At 45.9% G+C, this 26980-nt stretch overlaps 1 protein-coding gene across 2 annotated transcripts in view; it reads left to right on the top strand.

Annotated features, from left to right (window-relative positions):
* The window catches only part of macrod2 (mono-ADP ribosylhydrolase 2), a 1144633-nt gene that overhangs the window by 904661 nt on the left and 212992 nt on the right, over positions 1–26980 (top strand). For both annotated transcript variants that reach the window (XM_014207733.2, XM_014207725.2), the window contains exon 8: positions 7109–7182. In XM_014207733.2, coding sequence (XP_014063208.1) covers positions 7109–7182 — 74 coding nt within the window. The remainder of the gene's footprint in view (positions 1–7108; positions 7183–26980) is intronic.

The raw sequence follows: 26980 nt of genomic DNA, 5'->3' as shown, positions 1-26980 counted from the left end.
CTCTCCCCCTCTCTATCTGTCTCTCCCTCCATCACTTTCTCCAGACCCTCTATCTCTCCCTCTACCTCATCGCTCTCTCCAGACCCTCTCTCCCCCTCTCTATCTCTCTCTCCCTCCATCACTTTCTCCAGACCCTCTATCTCTCCCTCTACCTCATCACTCTCTCCAGACCCTCTCTCCCCCTCTCTATCTCTCTCTCCCTCCATCACTTTCTCCAGACCCTCTATCTCTCCCTCTACCTCATCACTCTCTCCAGACCCTCTCTCCCCCTCTCTATCTGTCTCTCCCTCCATCACTTTCTCCAGACCCTCTATCTCTCCCTCTACCTCATCACTCTCTCCAGACCCTCTCTCCCCCTCTCTATCTGTCTCTCCCTCCATCACTTTCTCCAGACCCTCTATCTCTCCCTCTACCTCATCACTCTCTCCAGACCCTCTCTCCCCCTCTCTATCTGTCTCTCCCTCCATCACTTTCTCCAGACCCTCTATCTCTCCCTCTACCTCATCACTCTCTCCAGACCCTCTCTCCCCCCTCTCTATCTGTCTCTCCCTCCATCACTTTCTCCAGACCCTCTATCTCTCCCTCTACCTCATCACTCTCTCCAGACCCTCTCTCCCCCTCTCTATCTCTCTCTCCCTCCATCACTTTCCCCAGACCCTCTATCTCTCCCTCTACCTCCATCGCTCTCTCCAGACCCTCTCTCCCCCTCTCTATCTCTCTCTCCCTCCATCACTTTCCCCAGACCCTCTATCTCTCCCTCTACCTCATCGCTCTCTCCAGACCCTCTCTCCCCCTCTCTATCTGTCTCTCCCTCCATCACTTTCCCCAGACCCTCTCTATCTCTCCCTCTACCTCATCACTCTCTCCAGACCCTCTCTCCCCCCTCTCTATCTCTCTCTCCCTCCATCACTTTCTCCAGACCCTCTATCTCTCCCTCTACCTCATCACTCTCTCCAGACCCTCTCTCCCCCTCTCTATCTGTCTCTCCCTCCATCACTTTCTCCAGACCCTCTATCTCTCCCTCTACCTCATCACTCTCTCCAGACCCTCTCTCCCCCTCTCTATCTGTCTCTCCCTCCATCACTTTCTCCAGACCCTCTATCTCTCCCTCTACCTCATCACTCTCTCCAGACCCTCTCTCCCCCTCTCTATCTGTCTCTCCCTCCATCACTTTCTCCAGACCCTCTATCTCTCCCTCTACCTCATCACTCTCTCCAGACCCTCTCTCCCCCTCTCTATCTGTCTCTCCCTCCATCACTTTCTCCAGACCCTCTATCTCTCCCTCTACCTCATCACTCTTTCCAGACCCTCTCTCCCCCTCTCTATCTGTCTCTCCCTCCATCACTTTCTCCAGACCCTCTATCTCTCCCTCTACCTCCATCGCTCTCTCCAGACCCTCTCTATCTCTCTCTCCCTCCATCACTCTCTCCAGACCCTCTCTCCCCCTCTCTATCTGTCTCTCCCTCCATCACTTTCTCCAGACCCTCTATCTCTCCCTCTACCTCATCACTCTCTCCAGACCCTCTCTATCTCTCTCTCCCTCCATCACTCTCTCCAGACCCTCTCTCCCCCTCTCTATCTCTCTCTCCCTCCATCACTTTCTCCAGACCCTCTATCTCTCCCTCTACCTCATCACTCTCTCCAGACCCTCTCTATCTCTCTCTCCCTCCATCACTCTCTCCAGACCCTCTCTCCCCTCTCTATCTCTCTCTCCCTCCATCACTTTCTCCAGACCCTCTATCTCTCCCTCTACCTCATCACTCTTTCCAGACCCTCTCTCCCCCCTCTCTATCTGTCTCTCCCTCCATCACTTTCTCCAGACCCTCTATCTCTCCCTCTACCTCCATCGCTCTCTCCAGACCCTCTCTATCTCTCTCTCCCTCCATCACTCTCTCCAGACCCTCTCTCCCCCTCTCTATCTGTCTCTCCCTCCATCACTTTCTCCAGACCCTCTATCTCTCCCTCTACCTCATCACTCTCTCCAGACCCTCTCTATCTCTCTCTCCCTCCATCACTCTCTCCAGACCCTCTCTCCCCCTCTCTATCTGTCTCTCCCTCCATCACTTTCTCCAGACCCTCTATCTCTCCCTCTACCTCCATCGCTCTCTCCAGACCCTCTCTATCTCTCTCTCCCTCCATCACTCTCTCCAGACCCTCTATCTCTCCCTCTACCTCCATCGCTCTCTCCAGACCCTCTCTATCTCTCTCTCCCTCCATCACTCTCTCCAGACCCTGCAATATGATTAATAGCAATGACGTTCAAATCGATAGTGGATTTGTAGAAACTGCGCTAAATAGATTAAATGTACTGGCAGCCATCCACTCGCTACTTTTGGCCAGTGCAGCACAATAGTTACTCTCAACACCACCAACTACCATAGCTCTGTGTTGCTCAAAAGGTAGAGTGTTGGTAGAGAGAAGAGAGAGAAAGAGTGAGAGAAAGAGAGAGAATGGAAAAAGAGAGAGAGAAACAGAGAGGATATGAGAAAAGAGGAAGGAAGGAGAGAAGAGAAGAGGAGAGGAGACTCACAGACAGACGGGCTTCCTGCCTCCTAACATCAATATTTATTTATGTGTTTATTTGTTTAGTCCTGTTGTGTGCTTTTCACAAGCTGCTGTTTATATCCCACGATAGTTGTCATCTTTCTCATCTATTTACGCATCTGTGTGGGTGTGAGTGTGCTTGTGAGTGTGAGTCTGTGATATGTGTGACTGTTCATTTGGGGAAATCAGCTGATGTAAACTTCACAGAATGAGAAGGAAGGGGTTAACAACAGGTTCAGTGTTTACCGTACAGATAGAATTAGGTGATCTGTGAAAGGCATCGGAAGCCTTCAGAATATGGTTGTTAGATAAAGGGTAGTGATTGTAAGCAAGCGGTTTAGTAGCAGTTCACTACAGACTGAACTACAGACAGAAAGACTGGAACCTCTCAGGCCTGCTAGTATTCGGCTCACATTCCCATCCTACCCTCTCCCTCCCTCCGTCACCTCCTCCCTCTCACTCCTCCTCATCCCCCTTTTCCAGGACCTAGAGTTTACAGTGCAGAGCTCAGCTGTCCCTTGCTATACCCTGCTATTCCCTGCTTCTCAGCAGAACTAAGCCAGTACTGTCAAAGATGGAGAGACAGAGAGGATAGGAAGGGAAAGAGAGAGATAGAAGGGAGGAAGGGGGGCTCCCGAGTGGTGCATCGCAGTGCTAGAGGCGTCACTACAGATTCGGGTTCGAACCCTGGCTGTGTCGCAGCCGGCTGCGACTGGGAGACCCATGAGGCAGCGCACAATTGGCCCAGCGTCGTCCGGGTTAGGGGAGGGTTTGGCTGGCCGGGGTGTTCTTGTCCCAATGCGCTCTAGCGACTCCTGTGGCGGGCCGTTCACATGCATGCAGACCCTGTCGCCAGTTGTACAGTGTTTTCTCCAACACATTGGTATGGCTGGCTTCTGGGTTAAGCGAGCAGTGTGTCAAGAACCAGTGTGGCTTGGCAGGTTCGTGTTTTGGAGGACGCGTGGCTCTCAACCTTCGCCTCTCCCGAGTCTATACGGGAGTTGCAGTGATGGGGCAAGATTGTAACTACCAATTAGATATCACGAAATTGGGGAGAAAATGGGGTAAAAAGTACCACAATGAAAAAAATAAGGAACATTGCTTCCATTCAGCCACAAGAACATTAGTGAGGTCTGGCACTGATGTTGGGCGATTAGGCCTGGCTTGCCGTCGGCGTTCCAATTCATCCCAAAGGTGTTCGATGAAGTTGAGGTCAGGGCTCTGTGCAGGCCAGTCAAGTTCTTCCACTCCGAATCATCTAGAATGTCATTGTATGCTGTAGCCTTAAGATTTCTCTTCACTGGAACTAAGGGGCCTAGCCCGAACCATGAAAAACAGCCCCAGACTATTATTCCTCCTCCACCAAACTTTACATTTGGCACTATGCATTGGGCAGGTAGTGTTCTCCTGGCATCTGCCAAACCCAGAAGAGTCTGTTACACTGCCAGGTGAAGCGTGATTGATCACTCCAGAGAATGTGTTTCTACTGCTCCAGAGTCCAATGACGGCAAGCTTTACACCACTCCAGCCAATGCTTGGCATTGCGCATAGTGATCTTAGGCATGTGTGCGGCTGCTGTGCCATGGAAACCCATTTCATGAAGCTCCCAACGAACAGTTCTTGTGCTGACGTTGCTTGAAGAGGTAGTTTGGAACGCGGTAGTGAGTGTTGCAACCGAGGACAGACGTTTTTTACTCACTACACGCTACAGCACTCGGCCGTCCCGTTCTGTGAGCTTGTGTGACCTACCACTTCGTGGCTGAGCCGTTGTTGCTACTAGACATTTCCACTTCACAATAACAGCACTTACAGTTGACCGGGACAGCTCTAGCAGGGCAGAAATTTGACGAACTGATTTGTTGGAAAAGTGGCATCCTATGACGGTGCCACGTTGAAAGTCACTGACTTCTTCAGTAAGGCCATTCTACTGCCAGTGTTTGTCTATGGAGATTGCATGGCTGTGTGTTCAATTTTATACACCTGTCAGAAACGAGTTTGGCTGAAATAGCCGAATCCACTCATTTGAAGGGGTGTCCACATACTTTTGTATATATAGTGTAAATATAAAGAGAGAAGAGGGAAAAATATATGTGGTTGAAAATGCCTCTATCCAACCTGTCTAGTCCACTTACCCGTGAGTCACAAATTGCTCTGTGCTGAAAGATCATGACAGCAGGTATAGAGACAGGTAAATAGACTGCTCTATCCACCCACTCTCTTACTTCCATCTGGGTCAAAGGTCAAGAGTCAGAGGTTGTTACTTCCTTACTTGTGATTCACAAATTGTTCTGAAAGATTGTGACAGCAGGTAGTTTCAGAGTAAGGAAGAAAGAAAAAAAAGAAAGAAAAGAAAAACTTTGAGACCTTGGTCTGCACACCCACTCTTTTACTTTCATCTGGGTCAAAGGTCAAGAGTCAAAGGTTGTTACTTCCTGTATTTATTAGAGGTTGTTACAGTGTCATGACTCAGGGTCATGGTCAGAGGCTGAAACGATTTGATAGAGGTCGGTTCTGTTATTGTGCTTTCCGGTATTGCTAGGCCAGTGGTTTTCAACCAGTGTGCAGCGGCACACTGCTGTGCCTTGAGGAACTTTCATGTGTGTGCAACAAACCTTTCCTCTGTCACCAACAATTGGAACACTCAAGTATGAACATGAATTGAATGAGCGAGGATGAACACCCATTAATAACATGTGTTTTTGTGAGACATCACTAAATTCCTTATCAAATAAAAAAATACATATTACATATTTGTTAGGGAAATAATGTAAAATCGAGGCTAGACTTTTTTTCTATAGTTATTATCATGAAATAGTCTACCATCCAAAATATGTTGTCATGTTAAACTTCATACAATTGCAAAAGATTTGCTTGAAAAAAGCTAAACAAATCCTAGGGCCCCCAAACGAACAAAATGTACCTTTTGGTGGCGCATTTACCGCATTGAAGAACTTTTATCACAGAAAATAGTTGATTTGCAGTATGGATCAGACAGTTTGTGTAACCAACAGCTGACTAAGAGCAACTGCCACTTCATATGTCGTCAGACAATGTTACAATCAGCTCCAATCCAGTAGAGAGAGTCAGCCCCTCCCTCCCTCCAACCTTCCTTTTGCCTTATTAAAAATGTATCCAGTCCATCTATTTGGGCCTGGATCGATACATTGTGTTAACACAGAGGTTGCTGTTCATGTTCTGGCATAGCAGGGGTGATTAATAAGGACGCTAGCAGCTGTAGATTCAGCGACCTGTACCCCCCCCACACACACACACACACACACACACACACACACACACACACACACACACACACACACACACAATCACGCACACGCTAATGAAAATACACACACACACACTCCCCCCACACACACAGTCACACACACACGCACACACACGCACACACACATTTACATTGTACATTTTTGTTATTCAGAGACACTCTTATCCAGCGCGACATGCAGTTCATCTTAAGATAGCTAGGTGAGACAACCACATATCTCAGTCATAGTAAGTACAATTTTCCTCTAAAGTAGCAATCAGCAAAGTCAGTGCTAGAAGGAAAAAGTCAAGGCTGAGTGATGGTTGTGGAATTATTGAAGATACTCTTTAAAGAGGTAGGGTGTCCTAGGACTCTGCTGTCTTAGCGTCAGGGGGAAGCTTGTTCCACCATTGGGGGTTGCCAGGAAAGAGAAGAGCTTTGACTGAGCTGAGCGGGTTGCAGACCACCCACAGGGGTGGGAGGTCCAAGAGACCAGAGGTGGAAGAAAGGAGTGCTCGGGTTGGGGTGTAGGGTTTGAGCTTAGCCTGAAGGTAGGGAGGGGCAGTTCCTCTTGCTGCTCCATAGGTAAGCACCATGGTCTTGTAGTGGATGTGAGCTTCGACTGGAAGCCAGTGAAGTGTGCGGAGGAGCGGGGTGACATGGGAGATCTTGGGAAGGTTGATCACCAGGCGAGTTGTGGCGTTCTGGATAAGTTGCAGGGGTTTGATGGCACAAGCGGGAGGCCTGCCAACAGAGAGTTGCAGTAGTCCAGACCGGAGATGACCTGCCTGCGTTAGAACCGAGGTTCTACCCATACACACACACATGCTTACAATAACACACACGATCACACACACACACATGCTTACAATAACACACACGATCACACTCACACACATGCACGCTCACAGCACACACCCACTACCACGCTGATCAATACGTCATTAGAGCTGGCAGAGAGAGTGTCTGCCTTGTCTGCCTCCACTATCATTATCACCTCAGTGTAATTTGTTAGGGCTTTATTCTCCATTGTTGTGAGATTTACAGATCCATTATCACGTCGCTGTGTGTGATCCTTCACACTGTTCTCTATTCCCTCGACCACTGTATTTCTCACACACAGCAGTGTTTAGTTTTTTATACTTGTGTGTGCATGCGTGAGCGTAAGCTTGAGCTCAGTTGTGGTCATGAGTGCATTAATACGTGATCATGTGTGCATACCAAATTGTTAGTAACTTAGCTAACTCTGTCTTTCTGTCTCTCTGTCTCTTGGGCTCTCTCTCGCTCTCTCTCTGTCTCCAGGTTTCCCCAACGAGCCCGCGGCAAATATTGCCTTGGAGACAGTAAAGAGCTGGGTCAAGGAGAACCATGACAAGGTAGGAACTAGCTGGATTACTGTCTCAGACGTACTGTCTCTCCTACACACACTCTGTCTTCTCCTACTCTCTGGACAGGCTCTGAGCTGAGCAGGCCTAACTGGCATCAGACTGCCGTCTCTCCTACACACACTCTGTCTTCTCCTACTCTCTGGACAGGCTCTGAGCTGAGCAGGCCTAACTGGCATCAGACTGCCGTCTCTCCTACACACACTCTGTCTTCTCCTACTCTCTGGACAGGCTCTGAGCTGAGCAGGCCTAACTGGCATCAGACTGCCGTCTCTCCTACACACACTCTGTCTTCTCCTACTCTCTGGACAGGCTCTGAGCTGAGCAGGCCTAACTGGCATCAGACTGCCGTCTCTCCTACACACACTCTGTCTTCTCCTACTCTCTGGACAGGCTCTGAGCTGAGCAGGCCTAACTGGCATCAGACTGCCGTCTCTCCTACACACACTCTGTCTTCTCCTACTCTCTGGACAGGCTCTGAGCTGAGCAGGCCTAACTGGCATCAGACTGCCGTCTCTCCTACACACACTCTGTCTTCTCCTACTCTCTGGACAGGCTCTGAGCTGAGCAGGCCTAACTGGCATCAGACTGCCGTCTCTAAGCCTGGGTGAAGTTCTACTGCTGGGCTGAAATCCACTCAGTTGTGCGATCATGTGTCTCTTATTTTCTCATGTGTTGGCCTAGTCTTTTGGCCTGTGTTCCAATATCCACACTAGCTCACTACTACTTAGAATACATGACCAATACATTTCTAAGTGGTATTCCAGTATGGATATATGCTAGTATGGACATTGGAACCCAGCTTTAGGGTTGAGATGGATTCACAGTGAAGGATTAACTGACCCTATAGAGACTGGCCAGCAGGAGAGAGAACTGGTACTACTGCAGGCAGGTCATTTGTGATACAAGTCAGCAATCATCGTCCATCCATGTTTGAGGACGTCGTGAGATGACGTGGAAGCCGGCCACTAGGGGCAACAGGAAGTGTAGTTACCTTCAAGTAGGTTTCGGTTTTGCTAGGGCATTGTAGACGGGGATGGCGTAAGCATCTGCCTCTGATTCGAAAGGTTGCATGTTTGAATCCAGCAAAATAAAGTTATTTTTGATTCAAGCCTATCCCAAACCTTAACCCTTACCTTAACCATTCGGAGTTATGCCTGAACTTAACCTTAACCTTAAGAATTTGGAGTTAATGCCTAAACTTAACAATTTGAAATGTTACGTTTGGAACAACTTTGACATTTGAGAAACATGATGAACGTCTAATTTTGGTGTGAGACTATGAGAGCTTGTTGACTACGGATACTGGTATGTCCTTGTGTGTCCTGGTATCTCCTGGTGTCTCCTGGTATCTCCTGGTATCTCCCGGTATCTCCTGGTGTCTCCTGGTATCTCCTTGTGTGTCTTGGTATCTCCTGGTGTCTCCTGGTATCTCCTTGTGTGTCCTGGTATCTCCTTGTGTGTCCTGGTATCTCCTTGTGTGTCCTGGTATCTCCTGGTATCTCCTGGTATCTCAAGGTATCTCCTGGTATCTCCTGGTGTCTCCTGGTATCTCCTGGTATGTCTTGGTATCTCCTGGTGTCTCCTGGTATCTCCTTGTGTGTCCTGGTATCTCCTTGTGTGTCCTTGTATCTCCTTGTGTGTCCTGGTATCTCCTAGTGTCTCATTGTGTCTCCTGGTGTCCCCTGGTATCTCCTGGTGTCTCCTGGTATCTCCTTGTGTGTCCTGGTATCTCCTGGTGTCTCATTGTGTCTCCTGGTGTCTCCTGGTATCTCCTTGTGTGTCCTGGTATCTCCTTGTGTGTCCTTGTATCTCCTTGTGTGTCCTGGTATCTCCTGGTGTCTCATTGTGTCTCCTGGTGTCCCCTGGTATCTCCTTGTGTGTCCTGGTATCTCCTTGTGTGTCCTGGTATCTACTTGTGTGTCCTTGTATTTCCTTGTGTGTCCTGGTATCTCCTTGTGTGTCCTTGTATCTCCTTGTGTGTCCTGGTATCTCCTCGTGTCTCATTGTGTCTCCTGGTGTCCCCTGGTATCTCCTTGTGTGTCCTGGTATCTCCTTGTGTGTCCTGGTATCTCCTTGTGTGTCCTTGTATCTCCTTGTGTGTCCTGGTATCTCCTGGTGTCTCATTGTGTCTCCTGGTGTCCCCTGGTATCTCCTGGTGTCTCCTGGTATCTCCTGTTATCCTGATGATATATTTTGCTTTTCCTGGTGTCTCCTGATGTCCACTGGTGTCTCCTGGTGTCTCCTGTTATCCTGATGATATATTTTGCTTCTCCTGGTGTCTCCTGGTGTCTACTAGTATTGTACTGGTATCCATTAGTTCTACTCTAACTACTGTACACATCTCCCGTAAATATCTAAAAGCAATCATTTGTAACCGCCTCACTTGGTCGCCCGTTCATTTAGTGTGCGTTCTGCGTTCAGTATGCGTATCAAATTAGATCTCAATCTGTACTCTAATCAGTCCTTAAATGCTCTGTTGACTTTTAAACGGTTCTGAGTTAGGAAGGCACTTGAAGTCATGCAGAAAGCCAAGAGGAAAATAAACACGTAAGATGACATAAACTGAAACTAATATGGTTAAATGAAACAAATGATAATGATGTTGCAAGTTCAAGTAGTACGGGCTCAGACAGTGTGGAATGGAAGGGTCCGTTCATTCATTCAGTTTTGTCTTTACAATTCTGTCCTCACAAGTGGAAGCAGAAGGCTGATTTTGGTTGACTGCACTTGATAGAGTAATGTCTGTGGTATTTGTATAGTAACATTAATTCATGAATGCTCCTAGACTGACTGGTTTTGTCTTCACTAATCATGGAGAAGTAGAAGGAACTGGCCTTGGTTAGCTTAACTTCATAGTGTTAGTTATACAGTGTATTTGTATGGGAATGAATATGTACCAGTATTCACACTGTATTTGTGTGGTAATGATTTGAACCAGTAGGTATTGTACTGGACTGAATGGACTGGCAGATAATGGTCAGTTAGAGATAATGGTCTTTTGACTGCTTCATGAACATTAGATGAGTCATTGTTTCACAGGTTAAAAGGTACAGGAAGTAAAAGGCCTTGGGCAGGCTGAACTTCACAATGTAGAGCAGGATTTCCCATACTCGGTCCTGCATAGTGTAGGGCAGGTATTCCCAAACTGGGGGTACGCGCAATGCCGTCGGGGGTATGCCAAATAAAAATGTGATTCACATTCACACATTTTCAAACAGTCCATTTATATTTTCCAACGGGGCTATACATTTGGGTGATGTTTTCTTCTCTCCTGAGTAGCCTCGTTTCGCTGCCAAAAATTAAATTAAACCATCTAGTGTTCAGCGAAATAACAACACAATGTCAAATACAGGTAGCCTAGTCAAATAATTAACATCCAATCACATTAACCGTTACTCTCTCGCGGGAATTCCACTAACGGTCTGTATGTAGCCAAACGGAGCTGCTGCTCATTCCGTTTGCTCGAAAATTGATAAATGGTTAAAAAAAGTAAGGCCCGTGCCCATAGAGACAAATACCAGCTCTACTGATAGTACTGCTACTACCAGCTCTACTGATAGTACTGCTACTACCAGCAGTACTACACCTGCACCTGTCGATGACACAAGTTGATCTGCTTCCACGAGGACATCCAATGCCAGCATCAGTAATTCTACATTTGTTGTTAGCCCAGCTAGCATGGACACTGACCGTTGTGAATCTGATGCAGCCGAAGAGCTACTACTCGCTTACCTGGGAAAGCACCGAACAACAGACTGGGACATTGGACCATCAAAGATATGCAAATATGATGAGAACTACATTGATTTGGGGTTCACTTATATTGGGTGTAGTGCCTTTCCTCAGCCACAGTCTGTTATATGTGCAAAAGTACTATCTCACAACTCGATTAAACCTTCACTCTTGCGCAGACATTTAGAAACTAAACATGCCAATTTTAAAAATAAGCCACAGAAGTTTTTGGAGTGAAAATGAAGAGTTTTGAGTAGTATGATGTATAAAAGCAACAGATACCATTAATAAGAAGGGTCTAGAAGCATCTTATATGGTGAGCTACCGAGTGGCTAGGACAGGCAAGCCCCATGCTATTGTGGAGGACTTAATTCTTCCTGCTGCTGCGGGTATGGCTGGGACAATGCTGGGGGAAAAGGCAAAAAAAACTATACAGACAATGTCTTCATCAAACAACACTGTTTCACGACGCATCAGTGACATGGCAGGAGCTGTTTTGAAACAATTACTGCTTCAAGCCAGTAAATTCTATGTGTTACAGCTGGATGAGTCAACAGACGTGGCGGGCCTGGCACTGCGCCTGGTATATGTCCGTTACGTTTATGAGGGGTCAATTAAGGAAGACATCCTCTTCTGCAAACCACTGGAAACCAGGACAACAGGAGAGGATATTTTTTTAAGTACTGGACAGCTTTGTGACATCAAATAGACTTTGGTGGTCAAGATGTGTTGGTATCTGTACTGATGGCGCAAACAGGGAGACATAGTGGAGTGGTAACGCGCGTGCAAGCAGTTGCTCCCGACACCACGTGGGTACACTGCAGAATCCACCGAGAGGCTCTTGCTGCCAAGGGAATGCCTGACAGCTTGAAAGATGTTTTTGACACTACAATGAAAATGATTAACTTTGTTAAAGCATTTTCTACATTTGCAATGATATGGGCAGCGACCATGTAACTCTTTTACAATATATAGAAGTGCGCTGGTTCTCAAGGGGCAAAGTATTGACACGTTTTTTGGAATTGAGGGACGAGCTTAAAGTTTTATTTACTGACCATAATTTTCACTTGTCTGACTGCTTACATGATGACAAGTTTCTCACACGACTGGCCTATCTGGGTGATGTTTTTTCTTGCCTAAATTATCTGAATCTAGGATTACCGGGACTCTCCACAACTATATTCAATGTGCGGAACAAAATTGAGGCTATGATTAAGAAGTTGGAGCTCTTCTCTGTCTGCATTAACAAGGACAACACACAGGTCTTTCCATCATTGTATGATTTTTGTGTGTGCAATGAACTCAAGCTTACGGACAATGTCAAATGTGATATAGCGAAGCACCTGAGTGAGTTGGGTGTGCAATTACGCAGGTACTTTCCCGAAACGGATGACCCAAACAACTGGATTCATTCTCCCTTTCATGCCCTGCCTCCAGTACACTTACCGATATCTGAACAAGAGAGCCTCATCGAAATTGCAACAAGCAGTTTAGTAAAAATTGAATTTAGTAAGAAGCCACTGCCAGATTTCTGGATTGGGCTGCGCTCAGAGTATCCTGCCTTGGCAAATCGCGCAGTTAAGACACTGATGCCCTTTGCAACCACGTACCTATGTGAGAGTGGATTTTTGGCCCTCACCAGCATGAAAACTAAATACAGGTACAGACTGTGTGTGGAAAATGATTTAAGACTGAGACTCCAATACAACCCAACGTTGCAGAGTTATGTACATCCTTTCAAGCACACCCTTCTCATTAACCCGTGGTGAGTTATTCACAATTGTCGATGAACAAATAACGTTTTTTATGTAAGATGGCTAAATAAAGAGCAAAATTATAGTTTATTATTATATTATTATTTGTGCCCTGGTCCTATAAGAGTTCTTTGTCACTTCCCACGAGCCGGGTTGGGACAAAAACTCACATTCATTCTTATGTTTAATAAATGTATCGTATAGTGTGTGTGTGGCAGGCTTACATGGCAAAAAACAACATTTGAGAATGTGCTGACCCTGGTGCTAGAGAGGGTACACAGCTGGAGGTTGAATGTTTGAAGAGGTACCGGACTATAAAAAGTGTGGGAACCACTGGTGTAGTGTATTTGACTGAATGTTAAACTCTATCTGTACGGTAATGATATTCGAATGGACATGAGTCAATGTTTCTCAGGTTGAAGGTGCTGTACATATGCTGCAGAGGAAGTAAAAGGCCTTTGGCTGGCTGAACTTCAAAGTGTAAGTTCTACTGTATTTCAATTGATATGATCTGTAGGGTATTTGACTAAGGATTGCATCCCGAATGGCACCATATTCCCTATATAATGCACTACTTTTGATCAGCCCTATGGGCCCTGGTCAAAGGTAATGCTTTTTAAAGGGAGTAGGGCACCATTTGGGACACAGACTAAGTTCTACTGTATTTGAATGCTAATGATATTCGAATGGATTGGCAGATAATAGTCTCTTGGCAGCAAACAAGCTGAGTCATCATTGAACATGACTCTCAGGTTGAAAGGTATAATACATGACTGGGAATTGTGAATTCTGACTATCTTCCATTGTAATGCACTCTGACACACACACGCACAAACACGCACACACACACACTCTCTCACACACAAACACTCTCACACACACACGTGCGCACACACACGCGTACACACACAGAATAGTGAAATTGAACTACCTCTCATTGTAATGCACTCTAGCTCTTCTAGCTGAGGCAAGCTGAATATGATGATGATGGTTATGTAAATGTAAAAGACCAAGTCTGAACCCCATATGGCACCCTATTCCCTATGGGCCCTGGTCAGAAGTAGTGCACTACGTAGAAAATAGGGTGCCATTAGGGACACAATAAAAAACCTAGCTACTCAACATGTATATTCTATTTTGCATATGTGGGGCTAAGACCACTCTAGCCCTATTCCCTAATGTAGGGCACTACCTCTGAACAGAGTCCTGTGGGCTCTGGTCAAAAGTAGTGCACTATAAAGGGAATAGGGTGCCATTTTCTGTGGTAAATATTGAAGGGAAAGCCGAATATAAAACCCACTGCTGCAGAGTTTTATGTATTACAGGTTCATCATAACGACTTACAGGCCTCATATGTACCATTCTGTATTGCATTTACAGACTCATATTTAGGCCTACGACATATCTCAGATAGCTGCCTGTCTGTATAACAGGTTCATCATAAGGCCTAACACATCTCATAGCTATACGTTTCTGTATTGCAGGTGTGTCCTAGCTACCTCATTACCCAGAGACAGACAATAACAGGCTTACTGATGTCTACTTGTCTGTTTGCCTGTCTCACTGTCAGCTTATCTTGGCATAAAGATGAAAACACAAACACTCTCTACGATTGAGTGGTTTGTGATCCCTCCAATAGCTATTTTCCTCCAATCTCCTGGAGTTGGCTAGTACAAATAAGTCAACATCCTAGTGACTGTGCATTAGGTTATGTGAAAAGAATCCATATATTTTCCCATTCGTTTTCTTTTATCTTGGAGTGGCAGAGTGTGTACTGTTTTCTGTATTACAGCATGGTGTCCTAAAATGTTCTCCATACCACTGGCTCATCATAAGACCGAAGACATATCTTAGTCAGTGACAGCTTACTGATGCCTGCCCATCTCAATGTCAGATAATCTTGGCATTGATGCTACAATAGCTATTTTACCGTCTCATGATGTTAGTATAGTCCGTCTAAGATAAGGATGACTGAACTAACATCCCTACAATGTTATTTGATGTAACATGTTCGATGTACTACATTATTTGCAAAAGCTTATCCATATAAGCCTATATTTTCCATTCATGTTATTTTATCTAGGAGTGGGAATGCACTTCAGCCAGTGGAGGCTGCTGAGGGAAGGACAGCTTCTAATAATGGCTGGAATGGAGTCAACTGCATGGTATCAAACACGTGGTTTCCATGTGGTAGATAGCATTCCGTTGACTCTATTCCTGCCATTGACAATGAGCTGACCTCCCCTCAGCAGCCTCCACTGGCCTCAATAGCTATTTTACTCCCATCTCATGGCGTTATCTAGAAAATGAAACTAACTTCCCATACGATTGGAAATGAATTAAGTTATTTGGAAAGCATGTCCATGTAGGTCTATATTTCCATTCATGTTATTTCATTGTGGAGTGGCCTGTCTAGTGGCCTATTTAAAGTGACAGAGTCTAGCATCGATCAATCTTGGTTCCGCAGTGACTGATGATAACCTTCTAAAGGTCACAGCTATTGACTACGCCACCAGGGGTAATCTCTGTCACAGTGGCTAGATACAAGTGCTAAATAAACCCATGAGCTGTATACCTACCACAGCATTGTATAGTGTGACCTTTGCGTCCCAAATGACACCTTATTCCCTATGTAGTGCACTACTTTTTACCAGGGCCTATAGGGGAATAGGTGTGTAATGTTATAGCTGCAGTGAAACAACACTACACACCTATCTAATGAATTATATTGCTATTACTGCATGTTGATGTGTTAAGGAATGGTTGTAGCGTTTGTCCTTCTTTGCCTGGTGATTTCTGTAAGGTGATTTCTGTAAGGTGGCTTCTGTAAGGTGGCTTCTGTAAGGTGGCTTCTGTAAGGTGGCTTCTGTAAGGTGGCTTCTGTAAGGTGGCTTCTTTAAGGTGGCTTCTGTAAGGTGGCTTCTGTAAGGTGGCTTCTGTAAGGTGATTTCTGTAAGGTGATTTCTGTAAGGTGGCTTCTGTAAGGTGGCTTCTGTAAGGTGGCTTCTGTAAGGTGGCTTCTGTAAGGTGGCTTCTGTAAGGTGGCTTCTGTAAGGTGGCTTCTGTAAGGTGGCTTCTGTAAGGTGGCTTCTGTAAGGTGATTTCTGTAAGGTGATTTCTGTAAGGTGATTTCTGTAAGGTGGCTTCTGTAAGGTGATTTCTGTAAGGTGATTTCTGTAAGGTGATTTCTGTAAGGTGGCTTATAACCGCCTGTAAATATTCAGCTAAGCTGACTGCTGTGGTTGTTTTATCACTTTAACTCTCAGGGTTTCTGCTGGATTCAATGAAAATGAGACACTAGGAGGCAGAAATAATATGATCTGTGTCTTTATGTGGGATTAATCCCCTGTGGGAGGACATTACCGGTGAAGCTGCTGGGTCCAGACAGGATTTATACTCTGCCAGTGAAGAAAGGGCACATTTCAAATGACTAATTCGAAAATATGTTTCATGAATGTAATGTATTTTTCAGTAATATTTATTCTCACCATGTGTGTTTAATCTGGATTGACCAAAGCCCATGTCTACAGTAGATACTGAAATAGAAAATTCTCCCACTTAAGATTTCCTTAGCTTTTTCCCCTCATTCTTGTCAGTGAAGAGTAATCTGCTATAAAACAGTGTTTGTATTTTCTAAGAGCATCATATACATGTTGAAGTGTGAGCTGGGTTAACAATGATGTTAGCATGGCCTGGTAAATTACATCCTGAGCTGTCTAATGGGTTAACAATGATGTTAGCATGGCCTGGTAAATTACATCCTGAGCTGTCTAATGGGTTAACAATGATGTTAGCATGGCCTGGTAAATTACATCCTGAGCTGTCTAATGGGTTAACAATGATGTTAGCATGGCCTGGTAAATTGTACCTTCAGCTTTATAATTACACCCTGAGTTTATGTCTAATATATCAACGTAAAGTTTAGGTTCAATATGTCACACCCACAGTCAACATGATGAATAGCTGACACATGACCTTCAGAGGGGAGTGAAGTGTGGGTGGGGGTGAAGGAGGTAGGGTGGGGTGTGTGTGGTGGTGGGGGTGGTGGGGTGTGTGTGTGTGGTGGGGGTGGTGTGTGTGTGTGGGTGGGGTATGTGTGTGTGTGTGGTGGGGTGTGTGTGGTGTGGTGGGGTGGTGTGTGTGTGTGTGGGGTGTGTGTGTGTGTGTGTGTGTGCGAAGAGGAAAGGGGCAGAATTAAGCTTGTAGACAGCATCTTATGGTGTAGGGAAAGTACTGGCTACATGTAATGTCACATCCTCAGAGGTGTCCCAGTGAGCAATAGGGATGTTTGTCAAGTGCAATGTGTTTCTTGCCATTTTCATTGTCAAACATTTTCCTACATTTCAGGCATTTTATTCTTCCCCTTGTGTGTTTCATGGAGGCAAATACAGATCTGGATCAAAAGGCACAGGACAAAGGTTCAGCAGATAACACGTGTCCCGTGGTCATGCATGTAGACCCCAGAGACAGGATGTGAGAGGGATAGAGATATGTGGGGCACAGTTTGCTATGCATGAGTACAATAGGATTAGATTGCTTCCCAGCCCCTTCCTCTGTCAACTACACACACACACACACACACACACACACACACACACACACACACACACACACACACACACACACACACACACACACACACACACACACACACACACACACACACACACTGCGTCCCTACAGTCTAGTGTGTTTCAGGACCATGATAAGGCCTCTGTACTGGAGGATAATACTATTGAAGCTGAATCACTCACTACACAATGGTCTGGCCCACAATCAGACATTTTGGGGCGCTACCAGGGGTATAGGCGACTGTGTGGGGGTGTGTGTGTGCATGTGTGTGTCCGTGTGTGTGGGCGTGTGAGTTCAAAGAACAATGACCTTGCAGCACTCCAACCACACCTTAATAGTGTTTTTGTCTGTGCCATTCTTATACAAGGAGGAAAGGAGAGGCTGCAGAGTGATTGATTAACAGTGAGTTTATCTCCCTGGCCAGAACACTGTAGCTCCCTGCAATCCAGCTTTTCCTTCCATAGCCACACAAAGGCTCCTAGTGCCGGTGTGAAATTTCCCCCATAACGGTATTTGTGTGGCTTTAGAATAAACAGCCTACCAGTGGCCAGGCAGAGCAGATCCTTACATCTAACAGAGCCCTAAGTGCTGTGTGTGTGTGCACCCTGGGTGAAGACATGGTCCTTTAGATCACAGAGGATCAAAGCAAATTGGATAGAAGCCCCCTGTATTTCCTGTGTTGTCCACTAATGACAAATAATACAACGATAGAAGAAATAAAAGATAGAATAGTTACGCACACACAAAGAATTCCTGTTCCTTTAGCCGTTCCCTCCTGTTCGTATGTTCACATATTTTGTCTGAGCTCTTTAAAAATGAAGGACAGGGAAAAAGAATGACACACACACACGCACACACACACATGCACACACACAGGATACTATTACACATTGTCAGTGGGACACAACCTATCAGTCTCCAGTCATTCACATGTTCCTCTAGCTGTTAACTGCTGTTCATATGTTCCTCTAGCTGTTCCCTGCTGTTCATATGTTCCTCTAGCCGTTCCCTCCTGTTCATATGTTCCTCTAGCTGTTCCCTCCTGTTCATATGTTCCTCTAGCTGTTCCCTCCTGTTCATATGTTCCTCTAGCTGTTCCCTCCTGTTCATATGTTCCTCTAGCTGTTCCCTCCTGTTCATATGTTCCTCTAGCTGTTCCCTCCTGTTCATATGTTCCTCTAGCTGTTCCCTCCTGTTCATATGTTCCTCTAGCTGTTCCCTCCTGTTCATATGTTCCTCTAGCCGTTCCCTCCTGTTCATATGTTCCTCTAGCTGTTCCCTCCTGTTCATATGTTCCTCTAGCTGTTCCCTCCTGTTCATATGTTCCTCTAGCTGTTCCCTCCTGTTCATATGTTCCTCTAGCTGTTCCCTCCTGTTCATATGTTCCTCTAGCTGTTCCCTCCTGTTCATATGTTCCTCTAGCTGTTCCCTCCTGTTCATATGTTCCTCTAGCTGTTCCCTCCTGTTCATATGTTCCTCTAGCTGTTCCCTCCTGTTCATATGTTCCTCTAGCTGTTCCCTCCTGTTCATATGTTCCTCTAGCTGTTCCCTCCTGTTCATATGTTCCTCTAGCTGTTCCCTCCTGTTCATATGTTCCTCTAGCTGTTCCCTCCTGTTCATATGTTCCTCTAGCTGTTCCCTCCTGTTCACATGTTCCTCTAGCTGTTCCCTCCTGTTCATATGTTCCTCTAGCTGTTCCCTCCTGTTCACATGTTCCTCTAGCTGTTCCCTCCTGTTCATATGTTCCTCTAGCTGTTCCCTCCTGTTCACATGTTCCTCTAGCTGTTCCCTCCTGTTCATATGTTCCTCTAGCTGTTCCCTCCTGTTCACATGTTCCTCTAGCTGTTCCCTCCTGTTCATATGTTCCTCTAGCTGTTCCCTCCTGTTCATATGTTCCTCTAGCTGTTCCCTCCTGTTCATATGTGCCTCTAGCTGTTCCCTCCTGTTCATATGTTCCTCTAGCTGTTCCCTCCTGTTCATATGTTCCTCTAGCTGTTCCCTCCTGTTCATATGTTCCTCTAGCTGTTCCCTCCTGTTCATATGTTCCTCTAGCTGTTCCCTCCTGTTCATATGTGCCTCTAGCTGTTCCCTCCTGTTCATATGTTCCTCTAGCTGTTCCCTCCTGTTCACATGTTCCTCTAGCTGTTCCCTCCTGTTCATATGTTCCTCTAGCTGTTCCCTCCTGTTCATATGTTCCTCTAGCTGTTCCCTCCTGTTCATATGTGCCTCTAGCTGTTCCCTCCTGTTCATATGTTCCTCTAGCTGTTCCCTCCTGTTCATATGTTCCTCTAGCTGTTCCCTCCTGTTCATATGTTCCTCTAGCTGTTCCCTCCTGTTCATATGTTCCTCTAGCTGTTCCCTCCTGTTCATATGTTCCTCTAGCTGTTCCCTCCTGTTCATATGTTCCTCTAGCCGTTCCCTCCTGTTCATATGTTCCTCTAGCTGTTCCCTCCTGTTCATATGTTCCTCTAGCCGTTCCCTCCTGTTCATATGTTCCTCTAGCCGTTCCCTCCTGTTCATATGTTCCTCTAGCTGTTCCCTCCTGTTCATATGTTCCTCTAGCTGTTCCCTCCTGTTCATATGTTCCTCTAGCTGTTCCCTCCTGTTCATATGTTCCTCTAGCTGTTCCCTCCTGTTCATATGTTCCTCTAGCTGTTCCCTCCTGTTCATATGTTCCTCTAGCTGTTCCCTCCTGTTCATATGTTCCTCTAGCTGTTCCCTCCTGTTCATATGTTCCTCTAGCTGTTTTCTCCTGTTCATATGTTCCTCTAGCTGTCCCTCCTGTTCATATGTTCCTCTAGCTGTTCCCTCCTGTTCACATGTTCCTCTAGCTGTTCCCTCCTGTTCATATGTTCCTCTAGCTGTCCCTCCTGTTCATATGTTCCTCTAGCTGTTCCCTCCTGTTCATATGTTCCTCTAGCTGTTCCCTCCTGTTCATATGTTCCTCTAGCTGTTCCCTCCTGTTCATATGTTCCTCTAGCTGTTCCCTCCTGTTCATATGTTCCTCTAGCTGTTCCCTCCTGTTCATATGTTCCTCTAGCTGTTCCCTCCTGTTCATATGTTCCTCTAGCTGTTCCCTCCTGTTCACATGTTCCTCTAGCCGTTCCCTCCTGTTCATATGTTCCTCTAGCTGTTCCCTCCTGTTCATATGTTCCTCTAGCTGTTCCCTCCTGTTCACATGTTCCTCTAGCTGTTCCCTCCTGTTCATATGTTCCTCTAGCTGTTCCCTCCTGTTCATATGTTCCTCTAGCTGTTCCCTCCTGTTCATATGTTCCTCTAGCTGTTCCCTCCTGTTCATATGTTTCTCTAGCCGTTCCCTCCTGTTCATATGTTCCTCTAGCTGTTCCCTCCTGTTCATATGTTCCTCTAGCCGTTCCCTCCTGTTCATATGTTCCTCTAGCTGTTCCCTCCTGTTCATATGTTCCTCTAGCTGTTCCCTCCTGTTCACATGTTCCTCTAGCCGTTCCCTCCTGTTCATATGTTCCTCTAGCTGTTCCCTCCTGTTCACATGTTCCTCTAGCTGTTCCCTCCTGTTCATATGTCCCTCTAGCCGTTCCCTCCTGTTCATATGTTCCTCTAGCTGTTCTCTCCTGTTCATAAGTTCCTCTAGCCGTTTCCTTCTGTTCATATGTTCCTCTAGCTGTTCTCTCCTGTTCATAAGTTCCTCTAGCCGTTTCCTTCTGCCATTCTCATCTAATTCTGTTTAATTCAGCCTTACCCAAGTTTAACGGTTGAAAATGTGGTGTGACACTTTATTTGGCTGCCGCAGATTTGTTCTCGATGGGCAAGCCAACATTGCAATTAACATTTCTAAGTTTGGAAGCTCAAACACACATACACACAAACACACGCACACACCCACACGTTTGGAAAAGAGCCTAGGCACCATCACATTACTAACACTGAGCACATCAGATTCAGTAATATACAGTCCAATGCTGGCTCAGGCCTGGTCTGATGTGGACTAAGAGATCTCTTCACCTTTCAAACGGACATCCCTCTATTTTAGGGCTGTAGTATGGGGATGCTGGTCCCAATGACAGTGGCTAAAACACCACGTTTACACCATTTCTCTGTACCTTAAATTATTTATTTACTTTCTTTCTGTGTTTGTCAGGTAATGTATCCTATTTCTCAACCAGCAATATGGACAAACATGACTGATATAAATACATTTGTTATTTTATGACTGTTTTCCGCTGTCTGAGTAAATATACGTTTAGGATGCAGTTGAGAATGTCAAGGCAGATGGAGTATAACGTGACAGTGGGGCGGCATTCATTGTCATTTAAGTTGAATAAGATGGATGGTCAACGTTATCACGGCTCTACAGTGTACCTTACCTGTTGAGAATGAATGGCAGATGTGATTTTTTACTATAGTGTAGAATAGATTAGAATAAGAATGAAATATAATAATACCCCAGACCCCATAGAAACACAGACACACACGTAGACACACACACACCAAACACACACATAACGATACGAATCCAAGATCGCGCCGATAGACATGGCCGCCTAGTTTCAGGCTCCTAAGCAACTTTGCAGTATTTTGTTTTTTTATTGTTATTTCTCATGTTATTAGCCCAGAACGTTCTTTGCGTTATTACATACAGCTGGAAATAACTTTTGGATATCAGAGAGGCCGGTAACATTTCGACCAGGAATATGACTTTCCTGAATTGGATCCTTTGTTCGTACCTTTCAAGGCGATTGAACTTAGTCCAGAGGCTGCTCTAAGACGCCGCCGGCGTAGAAGAGGTATTCGGAGTAGACCATTTTTGTGCAACTCAGGAGGCGTGCACGCCATCAACCACTTCCGAGTATATTACTCGCTAATGTTCAGTCCCTGGATAATAAAGTTGACGAGCTCAGGGCAGAGATCTCCTTCCAGAGAGACATCCGGGACTGTAACATACTCTGTTTGACAGAGCATGGCTCTCTCCAGATATACTGTCCACGTTCATACAGCCAGCTGGGTTCTCAGTACATCGCACAGACAGGAATAAAGAACTCTCCGGGAACAAGAAGGGCAGAGGTGTATGTTTCATGATTAACTACTCATGGTGTGATTGTAATAACGTACAGGAACTCAAGTCCTTTTGTTCACCCAACCTAGAATACCTCACAATCAAATGCCGACCGCATTACCTCCCTAGAGAATATTCTTTGGTTATCGTCACACCCGTGCATATTTCCCCTCAAGCCGATACCACGACGGCTCTCAAGGAACTACACTGGACCTTGTGCAAACTGGAAACTGTCCTGAGGCCGTATTTACTATAGCTGGGGACTTTAATAAAGCAAATCTAAGGAAAATGCTACCGAAGTTCTATCAACACATCACCTGCAGTACTCGCGCTTCAAAAACTCTCAAACATTGTTACTCTCCCTTCCGAGATGGTTACAAGGCCATACCCCGACCTTCCTTCGGCAAATCAGATCACGACTCCATTTTGATCCTCCCTTTTTATAGGCAAAAACTCAAACAGGAAGTACCCATGCTAAGGTCTATTCAACGCTGGTCTGACCAATCGGAATCCATGCTTCAAGACTGTTTTGATCACGGGGACTGGGACATGTTCTGGATTGCCTTTGAGAATAACATTGAGTTCATCAGGAAGTGTATAGTGGATGTTGTTCCCACTGTGATGATTAAAACCTATCCAAACCAAAAACTGTGGATAGAAGGCAGCACTTGTGCAAAACTAAAAGCGCGAACCACCGCGTTTAACCACGCCAAGGTGACTGGGAATATGATTGAATACAAACAGTCCAGTTATGCCCTCCGTAAACCAATCAAACAGGCAAAACGGCAGTACAGACATGAGATATATGTGCCAGGGACTCCAGACAATCATGGACTATTAAGAGAAACACTGACGTCCTGCTCCCGGACAAGCTAAACACCTTCCCCCGCTTTGAGGATAACACAGTGAGCCGACATGGGCCGCTCCCGAGGACTGTGAGCTCTCGTTCTCCGTGGCCGACGTGAGTAAGACATTTAAGTGTGTTAACCCTCTCAAGGCTGCAGGCCCAGATGGCATCCCTAGCCGCGTACTCAGAGCATACACAGACCAGATGGCTGGAGTGTTTACGGACATATTCAATCTCTCCCTACCCCGGTCTGCTATTCCCACTTGCTTCAAGATGTCCACCATTGTTCCTGTATCCAAGAAAGCGAAGGAAACTAAACTAAATAACTATCGCCCTGTAGCACTCACTTATGTCATCATGAAGTGCTTTGAAAGGCTAGTTAAGGATCATATCACCTCCACCTTACCCGACACACTAGACCCACTGCATTTCGCATATCGCCCCAATAGATCAACAGATGATGCAGTCGCCATCGCACTGCACACTTACCTATCCCATCTGGACAAAAGGAATTCCTATGTAAGAATGCTGTTCATTGACTACAGCTCAGCCTTCAACAGCATAGTACCCTCCAAGCTCATCATTAAGCTCAGGGCCCTGGGTCTGAACCCCGCCCTGTGCAACTGGGGCCTGGTCTTCCTGACGGGCCAACTCCAGGTGGTGAAGGTAGGCAACAACACCTCCACTATACTGATCCTCAACACAGGGACCCCCCAAGGGGTGCGTGCTCAGCCCTCTCTTGTAATCCCATGACTGAGTGGACATGCACGCCTCCAACTTAATCATCAAGTTTGCAGACGACACATCAGGGGTAGACCTGATTACCAACAACGAGACAGCCCACAGGGAGGAGGTGAGGGCCCTGGCGGAATGGTGCCAGGAAAATAGCCTCTTCCTCAACATTAACAAAACAAAGGGGCTGATCGTGGACTTCAGGAGACAGCAGTGGAGAAGGTGAAAAGCTTCAAATTCCTCTGCGTACATATCACTGACAATCTGAAATGGTTCACCTACACATATAGTGTGGTGAAGAAGGCACAACAGCCTAAGCAGGCTGAAGAAATTTGGATTGGCCCCTAAGACCCTCACAAACTTTTACAGATGCACCACTGAGAGCATCCTTTCGGGCTGTACTTTTAGATTTCTGTGTATTGTTGTATATTGTTGGATCTAGGAACACAAGCATTTCGCTTCACCCGCAATAACATGTGCTAGACGTGTATGCGACCAAAATGTGTATTTATTTGACACAAACACACACACACACACACACACACACACACACACACACACACACACACACACACACACACACACACACACACACACACACACACACACACACACACACACACACACACACACACACACACACACACACAGACACACACACACACACACAGTTGCATGTTTTACATCACATCAGAAGCATGTTAAGCAGGCTGTGAGCCAGCTCTCTGCCTCAAGTACTTCTCTATAGGAGATCAAGTTGTCGCTACAGAGGGATACTGTACTGCAGAATCTGCGTCCCAAATGGCACCCTATTCTCTACATAGTGCATTACTTTTGACCAGAGCCCTATCAAAAGTAGTTCACTATTTAGGGAATAGGGTGCCATTTCGGGTGCAGGCAGACTGTAAGGTTGAAGACGTGTAGAACAGGTAAAGAGAGATGCTGTGGCTCTCTGTTCCCCGCTGTGTCGCTGTATAGCCCCCCTGTGGATTGAACATACATTATCTGTGGCCTGAGTCTGACAGAGAGAGAGAGAGAGAGAGAGAGAGAGAGAGAGAGAGAGAGAGAGAGAGAGAGAGAGAGAGAGAGAGAGAGAGAGAGAGAGAGAGAGATTGATCTGAGCTGAGCATGCCCTGCGGAGGCTGATATAGTACGATACGAGGCTGATGGGTTGTATGCGATTAGCATGGCGTTCAAAGGCTGGAGCTGGTCTTTTGAAGTCAGCGCCGTCTCCTCCCTTTGAACCGTTGCCGCTCTGTGTGTTTGTGTGCACACACGTGTGTATGTGTGTGTACACGTGCGTGTGTGTCACAGTGAGCGGGGAGGTGGGGAAACGGGTCAGATCTGATGCTGAGAGACATGAGTAAACACTGAACACCCAGCTGAGGCCTGAACACTGCTCAATTACACTCCCACTGTAACATTAGGATGGAGGAGAGGTGGGGTATTGAACACCACCCAGTCGGAGACTGTAACATTAGGATGGAGGAGAGGTGGGGTATTGAACACCACCCAGTCGGAGACTGTAACATTAGGATGGAGGAGAGGTGGGGTATTGAACACCACCCAGTCTGAGACTGTAACATTAGGATGGAGGAGAGGTGCAGTATTGAACACCACCCAGTCTGAGACTATAACATTAGGATGGAGGAGAGGTGGGGTATTGAACACCACCCAGTCTGAGACTGTAACATTAGGATGGAGGAGAGGTGGGGTATTGAACACCACCCAGTCTGAGACTATAACATTAGGATGGAGGAGAGGTGGGGTATTGAACACCACCCAGTCTGAGACTGTAACATTAGGATGGAGGAGAGGTGCGGTATTGAACACCACCCAGTCTGAGACTGTAACATTAGAATGGAGGAGAGGTGCGGTATTGAACACCACCCAGTCTGAGACTGTAACATTAGGATGGAGGAGAGGTGCGGTATTGAACACCACCCAGTCTGAGACTGTAACATTAGGATGGAGGAGAGGTGCGGTATTGAACACCACCCAGTCTGAGACTGTAACATTAGGATGGAGGAGAGGTGGGGTATTGAACACCACCCAGTCTGAGACTGTAACATTAGGAAGGACTCAATAGTAAACTTAGTAAACAAACAAATTTGGCACAGAGCTAGATGTATGCACCCTTAGATATTGAGCCATCCCAGATTTGACCCCTGGGGGGCGTGGCAGACACCATAACAAAACAATTACAAAAAAATTTAAATACGTATTTAGCTTCCGGTCATTGTCTATATACCAAGTATCATTCAGATGAAATTGGAACTGAGTTGATAGCCCATAGTATTCCGAAGTTAGAGGTGAAAGTTTCATGGCACCGGCGCCCATATTGGTGGCCATCTTTGGTGGCCATCTTTGGTTGTGTTTACTTGTGTTACATTTACTTGTGTTACAAAAGGTTAATAAAAAAAAAAGTGTTACTGCTTGACAGACAGTTTCTTTTTGCAATCATTACCAATTTGGGGAATAAGAAAAAAAGACCCCCATTGGCACTTTTAAGCCAAAAATATGTTGACGCTTTTCGGGTTAAATAGTATTCTCAATGGTGAATCTTCATGGAAAGTTCTCTTAAATCCCAGATTTAATCTGTGTCCAGGAAACCGGCCCTAAAACGACTCAGACTCCACACAGACACCACCCAGTTTCATACTACTTTAACATTGATGGAAGAGACATTTTGTTTATTGAACGCCACTCTGTCAGCCTTTTAATAGTATAACATGATAGAGGAGATGGAGACAACACTCAGTCTCATACTACCAGTATACCATTTTTGGTTGAAGAAATTGAGGAGGCTCAGCATTCACTATTGGAAAGGAAAAAGGAAAGGGGGATATCTAGTCAGTTATACAACTGAATGTATTCAACTGAAACGTGTCTTCTACATTTAACCCAAACCCTCTGAATCGAGAAGTGAGGGTGGCTGCCTTAATCGACATCCACATCATTGGCGCCCGGGGAACAGTGACCCACTAAAGACCTAATATATATCTTCCAATCTATTGGACCCACTGAAGACCCGATATATACCGTCCAATCTATTGGACCCACCAGATAACATATAGTATCAAATCTGAGTCCAGAGTCATGTTCAGTACAGCACAC

The sequence above is a fragment of the Salmo salar genome, chromosome ssa01, assembly GCF_905237065.1.
Source record: "Salmo salar chromosome ssa01, Ssal_v3.1, whole genome shotgun sequence".
Taxonomy (NCBI): Eukaryota; Metazoa; Chordata; class Actinopteri; order Salmoniformes; family Salmonidae; genus Salmo; species Salmo salar.
This window is presented reverse-complemented; position numbering and strand designations above follow the sequence as displayed.